This window comes from Cyprinodon variegatus, unplaced genomic scaffold, assembly GCF_000732505.1.
Source record: "Cyprinodon variegatus isolate N-32 unplaced genomic scaffold, C_variegatus-1.0 Scaffold1444, whole genome shotgun sequence".
NCBI classification, from domain to species: domain Eukaryota; kingdom Metazoa; phylum Chordata; class Actinopteri; order Cyprinodontiformes; family Cyprinodontidae; genus Cyprinodon; species Cyprinodon variegatus.
Window position 1 is genome coordinate 138,994 of NW_015151897.1, and position 10,022 is coordinate 149,015.

Here is a 10,022-nt window from a genome sequence, read left to right on the forward strand (position 1 = left end):
CCTGCTACAGTTTAGATATATATTTTTTTACTTCAAATTCAACCAATATTCTTTTTTGCTTCCAATTGTTTCCCATTTTTGAAAGAAATGGATGTATCTATTATATATTTGTAGCACTTGTCATACATCAACATGTTTGGCTATGGAAGCGGTAATGTTCAGTCAAGAGTCCTAGTTTTCCTTAATTCAGCCACAGTTAACTTTTTCCCTAATTCAGCTACAGTTGACTTCTCTGATTTAGAGGCTCTCTATGGAACCAAAAAATAAGCAGGTCAGAACTTTTCTAAGCTTCACTGACAAGCCTGACAACCAAAAAATAAGTTTTTAAAAGGTATTAAGCAGGGTAAAAGAAAAATTTAAACCATGATCTGTTTTGTGTGTTGACAATTTAGTGTCACAGCGCTTGCTCTGCTCAGCTCAGAGCTAATTATCTCCTGTGAAAGTAAAACAAAAGGTTATCTTTCTGATTTCTCTCCTTTATGACTTTAGAAATGAGATACACTGCAGCAGCTCGAGAATTGCTCCCAATATAACACTCAGGAGAAAGCCAAATAATGTCAGCGCTTATGACGGACAGATGGTTAAACAGTCTCTTATCTACAAACACAGGATATATAATCACAGGGGAATGCTCACCCCTGTCTGAGTCGCATTTCTGCCGGCAATCTCTCTGTGAACATAGATATCGAGTTGTAAATCACAGACATAGTACTTCTGTTGTTGCCACCTGGCAATGAATGTATGTGTTGTTCGGGCTAAGATTGAATCAGTCCAAGGTTCATCTACTTCACTTCCAGCAGGTTCCAACCTTTTTTCTGATCAAAGACAAATTTTGTGTGCGGTAGCAACACATACAAAAATAGACCATTTCATTGCTAAGCAGTGTTTTGGCTTATTATCAGTTAATTGTTGTATTTATAAAATCCTGAGCAGACATGTGGTGTAATTATAAAACAACTTGGAGTAATAATGACATTTTGTGTTAAAACCTACATTTATCCTTGCTACCCATTACTACAGCACACTTCAGCTGCTGAAAGCGCCAATTTTGATTCTGAACATTTGCTTGGCAATGATCCAAAAATACCTCTGCCATCCTTACTTACAGTAGCAGCCATTCAAAATGGCCCTAACCAGTCAATGCAAACCGACTGGCAGCCAACTTCCAGCCGCTGGAGTGACCCCCTTCTTTCTCCTGGGCATGTATATATTTTTTACTCTGACTCCACCCTTTCACTGAATTACAGGTACTGACCAGGAGATGATGCTTCTGATTAAATCTTAATGTCCACAAATCATGACAGAAATAATATTTCAGTAAAGATTAATGTTTAAAAAAGGAAATGTAGCGGACCAGCCAAGGGACCATCAAGGAAAGTAGGGAAATGTTGAATGGTTACTACTGTTGCTTCAAATTAGTCAGGTTGTAAAAGAAGGCAATTGGTTTTTTCAGTCTTTTATTTGTTCTTGATCAAATACTTTTTATTTTTGTTAGGTACATTGAAGAAATTCAAAACAATATAAAAAAACAGGCCAGTAATATAAATGTTACACTGATTTAAAAAAAAAACAACAAAAAACAAAACATAAAATATGAATATTGCTATAAGTAAAGTAAAAAAAAAATGTTCTGAAGCCACAAACTACCTCATGCAAAATAAAGAATGCACGTGAAAAATCCAGCATATCCAGTGTCAGAGAACTTTTCTTAAAATGAGAAATAGCTGCTTTAATTTAACCCAGAGTGCAGTTTTTCAGGAGAAGAGACAAAAAATAATAAAACAATTAAAGCAAAACAAACTGTTTGACATGCTACCATCACGTCTTGGAGTATGTCATTCTGCTCCTATATTGCTATATTGTGCTTTTACCAGATTGTTTCACTTACAAAACTGGTATCTGTCTCAAGACATTTTGCTCAATTAATGAGCCAGTTCATACTCGCCAGATGGATGGCGCATTCCCACCGTACAGCTTATGTTATAAAGTCATTTTCAAGAATTCAGTTGTGGTATAGTAGTAAATGGTATTTTATAATTCATATTAAATCATATCAACTGGTAACAATTTATTAGGGTTTATTAGGTTGTTAAGTATTATTAGGATCCTCAAAAAGTCCTTAATTCCAAATAGTTTCTGATAAATACAAAACAGTATTATCAGAGCTAACATCTGAGCTTTTGTATGACCAGTTAATACGATAAGCAATAGAAGTAATTATAAATTATAGTTACTTATAGGTTATAGTTTAACCACATTGTTAAAATGGGTTGTTTACCTGTATGAAATGGACGTAAAGAAGGCAATTCGAGGACAACACTGACAGAGAAAATATACAGATCAAGTCATAATATATTTGGAGCTCATAAAAGAAAATGAGTTACTTTGAGTTTGATCAAGTACAAAATGTAAAAAAATGCAACAGTTAATTCTGTAGGAATCTTTCAATTTGTAACTTTTCAATACCTTGTCTGTCTTAAAAAGACAAGTAATTCAAGGCAATCTCTTTGGAGAAGTGTTTCTAACTTAAAAGTTAAAAGAGTCTCAAAAACAAGCTTCACAAAGTATCCCAAAAAATAAAAATAAAATGTCCACACTATTGTGCATACTAATAAAGGACATGGAAAACATTACATAACACTCTATATGCAGCAGATCCTTATTTTACATATCAAGTGTCAAAGAATCATGTTTCCAAAGCATTTCTACCAATGTGCGAAATCTACTCAGCACCATTTTAGTACAACTAATGTGTTATTTATAAAACATACACTTACAGTACACAAAATGTAAAAGTACATATGGATAGAGATTTAAAACAAACATATTACTTATGCGGAATTCACATTTCTAAATTTCTATATCAGTTAGTAGAGAAAAGGTGTGTATAAAAACACTCAAGTAAGTTCAAGTAAGCTATCTTTAAATCAAGTGTGGTCCATACAGTACAAACAGGTTCTTGAAGGTTTTTCTTCACAGTATGAGATTAAAAAAAAAAAAAAAAAAAAGAATGTTCTTAAACCCCATTCAGTTATTAAAACTGAGCAGCTAATACTGTATTTCATGAGCAATTACTTCAAATATTGATAGGTAAGTCCCTACGTTTTTGAATTTGTTCGTCTTTGAAAAAGTTTCTTTATTCCTACTGCATCAGCAATCATCTCAGCAAATTGAAGCGCTTTAGTCCATCTAGCTCCTACAGAATTTAAGAAGTTTTTTTCTTACCAAGGATGCCAGTGTTCAAATTTTGAAGCCATCCCAAGTCCATCCAATAAACTGCACCGGCATAATTAATAAGGAGACGATTGGCTACACACTGATGCTTAAGCTAATTGTTCACAATTTTGTATTCCATGAGAATCTGTGAGTGATATACTACTTGCCAAACTACTGTAAAGTCTCTTCGAAACATTTGCAGTATCATCCAATTTTTTTTGTTTGTAATTTAATCACATAAAATAATTTGAAAAAATAAAAAAAAACATTTACAAGAATGCAAAATTAATAACGTCTACTTGTTCACAGGCTTAATCAGTCCATGTTTGGATTACTAGAAGAGTGATGATAGCCATTGCTGTTATTTCTGCAGGGTTCTCTACCAACTGCAGACACAGCAGTAATAAGTGATAAATTTTAACAAGCGCCACTAAGATAAACATACTGTGTACTACTGTACTGTACTGTGTAGTACGGTGTCTGGATCTCCAGTCCAGGAAGACCTGGGCTTTATTTAATTTAACAGCTTTATCACTCCAGCCAATTTTAGAATTTATTATCTTTGAGTCATTTTGATGCATATGACTAGTAGATGTTAAGTAAAGAAATCCAAAAAAGTATCTTTCAAGTCTGCATTATCAAAAATAACATTTGAAGAGAGATGCTGATACAGTATGATACAGTACTGTGGGATAAAAGTAACGTGTGAGTTTCAAGTTGTTGAGAGACTTCGGTACAACTCAACCTTAGTGTACCAAAGCTATTCTGCACATATTTAAGTGCACCTGATCAAAGCAACAAAATCATGTAATGAGAAATACATGAGAGAGCTGTGGGGGATTTCCAGTTGACAAAGTTCAAAACTTACATTAATGATTACTACACTACTAAAGATGACTGATCAAGAGCCAAATCTAGATTAGAGATTTTTACAGGGATGACAATTTTTGTAAAGCCGACACCTAGATGTTATGTGAGCTAACTTAAGAGTTAGATAAGAGTTCTGAGAGTAAAATTCTACAGATCGTACTGTATTATCACAGTGACTCAAGGTTTGGTTTTAATGTAATAACACCACATGTAAAAATCAATGGTAAAGATATTCCTGTTGGTCAGTTTTGTCCAATCCACTATATACATATATTATTCATTCTATGCCATTCACTATAGCAGTTTCTCAAAGTTGTGAAACAAAGTGTCTTGAGACAAGTGCTGCAGTAGACTGGTGATTTTCTCTTGCAGACAACACAGGACCTTCTTCCAGCAGTGGCCCGCTTTCTAGAGGACACATTACTCATTTTCTCAAAAAAGTAACCAGGAAGGTGCCCTAAACCTGGGGCTTTGCATCCTGCAAAGGTCTCCTCACCAGAGGAAACATTCTGATTTACGTCTTCCTGACAGGGAGGAGCCAAGGCAAGCTCCTCATTAGAAGGGGAGGAAGGTGGCTCTGTAGTCAATACACCAGGCTTGGTGTTCACTAGATCCATGGGTTCCATGAAAGGAAAGATACACTGCATAAGTTGTAGCGGGCCTGATCTGCGTGGAGTAGAGCCTATCCGAGCCAGAGATAGAATTAGATTTTCTCTGAAGCGTTTATGTGTGCCTGCAGGACGGTTTTGCATTTTGCACAATTGTTTGTGAAGAATAAATGCATTTACTGTGGCTATATCAACAAAGTGATAAAACATAGTTTTGTACCATCTCTGCGTTTTATGAAGGACATTGTAGTAGCCAATAAGTGCATCAGACAAATCAACCCCTCCCATGTACTTGTTGTAATCTTTGACACAGCCTGGAATGGTCACGTGTGCAACCGTCCACTGCCCATCTTTGTTTTTTACTTTTCGCTTTGCCATATCGTTACTGTAAGCTTTGTGGATGGTGGAGCACAATGATACCTCTCGGGTGTCAAACCACTTAACAAATAACAAATCTCCTTTCCTGAGCCATCTTATGGTTCCTCTGGGGGATTTTTCTTGGGTGTTGTTGGTTTTGGTCTTGGGAAAGCCAGATACATTGGAGCGGATAGTGCCGCATGCCCAAATTTTCTTTTTAAGAAGGTCAAGAAAAAGGGTTGGACTAGTGTAAAAGTTGTCAACATAGAGTTTGTAGCCTGTGCCTAGAAAAGGGATGTTCAGCAGTCTCATCACAGCGTCATAGCTAATCCCCTTCCCTGTGGGTACTCCATCTTTCCCCACATAGACAAAAAAGTTTAGGGTGTAGCCACACAGTGAATCTGCTAAAACGTAGAGCTTAAATCCCCATCTTGTTGGTTTATTTTTGTTGTACTGCCTAAAGCCAAATCTTGCTTTACTCGCCACCATTCGTTCATCAATTGAAATATGCTGGTGTGGGTGAAAGTAGGTATGACAGGCCTCCAAAATCTGATCATACAGTGGCCTTATCTTAAAGAGTCTGTCATAACCCCTTGTTCCCTTTTTTAGGTTGTTGGCTGCTTCCTTAGCAGGATCATTCATATGCAGGCCGCGAGATATGGCTAAGAAACGTCTACAAGGCATAACAGACGCAGGAAATGGAAAACGGAAAAGTGCAGAACCTCTCCAAAAATCCTTTAGAGTTTTAAGTGGTGCAATGCCCATGTAGAGGACAAGACTGATGTAAGAGTACATATCTGCTGCTGTAACAGGATCCCATCTTTGCTTTAGACTTTGGGATTTCTTTTCCCCATATGTATTAGTGTTTTTTACCAATGTAGAAATGACCGTAGTAGTAAAAAACAGCTGAAACAACTCAAGGGGTGTGTAACTTGCTGTTCTGTTCAGCTGAGGACCTACATCCCTCTGCGGTTTGAACCGTGGCTGCAGAGGCTCGATATCTTCCTCATCAATATTTCGCCAGCGGTCTTCATCATTCTCTTCTTCTGGCTCTACATCTTGCCTTTGCCTCTTCTTACTTGGAGTGTTACTGCTCGGACTAAAGAGTCTCTTGCGAGAATTGCTGGAGAATGGGCTTTTTCTGCCTGTAGCTGCGTTGTTGACCTCTCTATCACTGCTGTCTCCCTTCCATGTCTTGGATGTAGATTTCAGAGGCGTTGAAGATGCATATACGGAACGACACTGCCTCCTTGAAGCTCTTCTCTTTGCAGGGCTACAATTCCAGTCGTCGTCTAAACTGTTCTCATCAGCAAATGCTTTCCTGTAAGGGAAGTATATAGCTGAGGGTTAATATGTCAGGCAATACTTATTGTTAGAACAAAGTTATAGCATAGATTGAATAAACATATTACTCATACAGCACCAGATTTAATAATTTTCTTTTTTCTGTTATACTGTTATAGGTCTAGAGCAGTTAGTGGTTACAAGGTTTTAAAAATGTACATTCTTAATAATGGTAGAAATGTCCATCATACTTCTTCCACAGTTCAAAGTTCTAATCTGTGTTACTTTACATACCTGATAAAAAGTTTTTCTTTTTTTGACTTTTTAATTTTCAGAGTAGTCAGTCCATAGTAAGTAATTTTTTAAACTGTAACGGTTGTTGCATAGATGGATGGGAATACAGACTAATAAAACTGACTTTATTGCCATACTTTTTCAGGACACTTTCAAACCATATAAAACCCTGTTTATACGAGCTGAGCTGCCATTGAAAGTGCCACAGTGACAGACATGTTGTCCAGACCACTCCTACCTCTTACTGCCCTTTGCTCCTGCTTTTTCTTTTCTCATTTGCAGAGAAGAGATACATTTGTCTGTTTGGACAGTAGTCTTTAACCTCTTACTTTCTGGAAATGCCTGGATTAATGGAGAGGCTCTACAAGAGGGAGGAGATAGGGGTCTGTTGGTGAGCAAAAAGTCAGAGAGCCAGCCTACTAGAAATTGGGGGAGGAAGGGAGTAAATCTCAACCCCCCCACCCCCATATCCTGCAGCGCAGGGGTGTCAAACTGGTTCCAGAAAGGGCCATGTGGCTGCTGGTTTTCTTTCCACCCAAGCAGTAGCACACCAGACTCCATTCATCCCATCAAGTCATCAGGTTAAGACTAGACTCACCTTGATGAGATGAATGAAAACATGCAGTTTAATGTCCTTTTTAACCACAGGAAAGGTATTCAAGCCTTATTTAAACCAACTGATTGACGATTGTATAGCAACAGGTGGGGCAGGGGGGGGGCTGCATGTTCTTGTTCATAAGTCATCAAAGAACTCTCGTCAAACAGCCATAAAAAAAAAAAAAATGACAGATAATTTTAAGGTTTTGAAACTATATTTCATAATTTGCTGCACCTTTATAATTAAACAAAATAAAATGAATAGAGATCAGATAAAGGTTCTTGTTAATAACAAGTTGAAATAGATTAGTTAGATGATAAAGAGTCTCATTTTGTTGTTTTGGTATCAGGAGAGCGAACTGACCGAAAAAGACTAAAAGCCTAATCTGGCATTCAATAAGGAATTTACATTTATCGTCTTTAAAGAAACTAGCTTATTTCTGTTTAAAATCCTTGAGCAGAAAATTCCATCCAATGTTATTAGATTGTAAGAGTTTAAGTAGAGTACTCCGTACATAGAGCAACCCACACCCCGCTATATGACTCAGCTTGCCTCACGCCTCCGAAGACGTGTAAGGACACATAGCTGAGTTGTGGCTTCCAAAAACTAAGAAAGGTCTACTTTGTGTGCAGTTTATACTGGTTGCAGACAAAAAAAATCTACCAGTTTGGAAATTGCATATTAAACAAAACTCCAAACTCAACTCCTTGCTTTGCTTTATGAACAATCAATGCAACATGCAGCACATTGCTTGTTATTAATGCAAAAAAAAAACAAACAAAAAAACACGTCCAGATAAGTTACCATCGTACCGTGGTATTATTGTTTTTACTGTTTTGCCCTTAGCTCCAGTATGGTCTTTGGAGGCTGAAAAAAAGAGAAAAAAGCTGCTCACTCCTCCTAGGAGGACAAACTTAGTTGGAAGGTACCATTCCAATGAAAATATTACAGAATAAATAAGGACAATTTGGAATTTGGTGTATGGACAAATAAAGGAATTGCTCAATGTTGCAGTAATTGAACCCAATATTAAAATAAAGCTTGCATGACACATTCAAAGCTGATAGAAAACTATGTATTTATTTATTTTTTTTTTTTTGTTTGTCTCTCAAGTTAGAGTCCATCCAATTCCAAACTCTAAAATTCTATTTACAGGCCAGCTAATACAAACACATTTCCCCTGTTTTTAAATGCAGGATCTACCCAATCTCACATTCTCATTCATGCCAGTACATACAGGCCCTCACCGGACCAGCATCTTATTACATTTGGCATGAACCCAATGGGGATTCTATTAATAGGATTGCATGTATAAATACATTAAGATAGATTATTTAGCAGAAACTAGTATAACACCATATTAAAAATATAGGTTGTTACCCTGGAGTTCATTTAGGCCTACTAACTCATTAAATGAATGACCTACTTTATACATGTAATCCTAAAACCACCACATTCTGTGTTCACCTGAGCATAATCAGAACCAGACCATCAGCCTCGATGCGGGGCCCTTTGATCCCTGCCTGCAGTTCATCTCTAAATGGGAGCAGGACAAAGGGGGGCTCCCAGCAGCTTTTACCCACACACGGTTCGCACGATTAAAAAAAACTTTAATGATCACAGAACAGCTTTCTAAAAGTCATGCCATTTTTTTGAACTGGATGTTTCTACTGTTTTGAAATAACCCCCCCTCTTCTAATCTAAAAGAAAACAACAACAACGACTTCCATTCAGCGTGCATTGTGGTGCATCAGCTGCTCTTCAGTTTAAGATTTTTTTTTTACTTTTGCAAATGCACTTCTATGCAAAATCACATCGCTTTTATTTATTTATTTATTTTTTTTCCAACTTGTGTGAAAAACTCACTTTACTGATCCAGAGCCTAGACCTGCAGGAACGTAGTCCTCATCCCGGCTGCTGTGGCAGTTCTCGCTGTCCGACTCTTCCTCTGACTGCAGCTTCTCCTCCTCACCTTCGGACCCTGAGAGCCGCATTTTGAAGCACTGATAAGTTCAACCTGCTGTTCCTTTAATAGATTTTCAAAGATTTCTAACAAGAGCGATCAGGTTTGCTTTCTTTTGATAGCAGATCGGCTACACGCCCTGATCTTCAGTGAAAAATGATCCCTTTCACTGGTCCCAGGGCCGATAGGGTTTCCCTCTGTTCTTGACCATATATGGACATAGTCACTTCCGTGTGGGGGTTCTCACCGACTTTCCCTTTCAAGAATAAAATTAACATAACATTAGATAATTGGGATAAATCCGTTTTCCTTTTTTTTCCCCCAAACAGGCTGAAAAATGATATTGAAGTCAGTGAATTGGGATCAGAGAAATGTTAATGGCAGGTGATGATTGCACATAAATGCAAACCTCATTTAGAATTATTTCATATGGTTAAAAATATTTTACATTAACTGTTTTTTTTTTTTTTAGACTTTCTAGAAACAATAATGATGAAAGCTTTCCTTACAGCTAAGGCAAGCCTATTATGTTAACATTTTAAAAATATTCTAACTGATAGATGTGTTTAAAGTCATAGGTGTTTATTTATTTATTAGAAATAGAAAATCCCTTTATTGTCCCACTATGGGGGGATTCTGGTGTTTACAGCAGAACAATTATTGTAGAAAAATGGTCACAAAAATATGGACCTTAGAAAAATGTATAAGAATTACACAATAGTGAAGAGTTAATAGATTAACAATAAAACACAGTTAATTGTTTTAACAATATAAAAACCTGGAGAATAAATAATCAATATACAGCTATGGACATTTTTAGAGAAGTGGATAT

General features: G+C 36.8%; 1 protein-coding gene across 1 annotated transcript; it reads right to left on the reverse strand.

Annotated features, from left to right (window-relative positions):
• Nucleotides 1-1,518: 1,518 nt before the first annotated feature.
• On the reverse strand, nt 1,519-9,375 carry LOC107103430 (piggyBac transposable element-derived protein 2-like). Its single transcript, XM_015403137.1, has 2 exons — nt 9,094-9,375; nt 1,519-6,372 (listed from the first exon to the last, which is right to left on the reverse strand). Exons 1-2 carry the CDS (start codon nt 9,219-9,221, stop codon nt 4,347-4,349), a joined length of 2,154 nt encoding a protein of 717 aa, XP_015258623.1. The 5' UTR covers nt 9,222-9,375; the 3' UTR covers nt 1,519-4,346.
• Nucleotides 9,376-10,022: the final 647 nt, after the last annotated feature.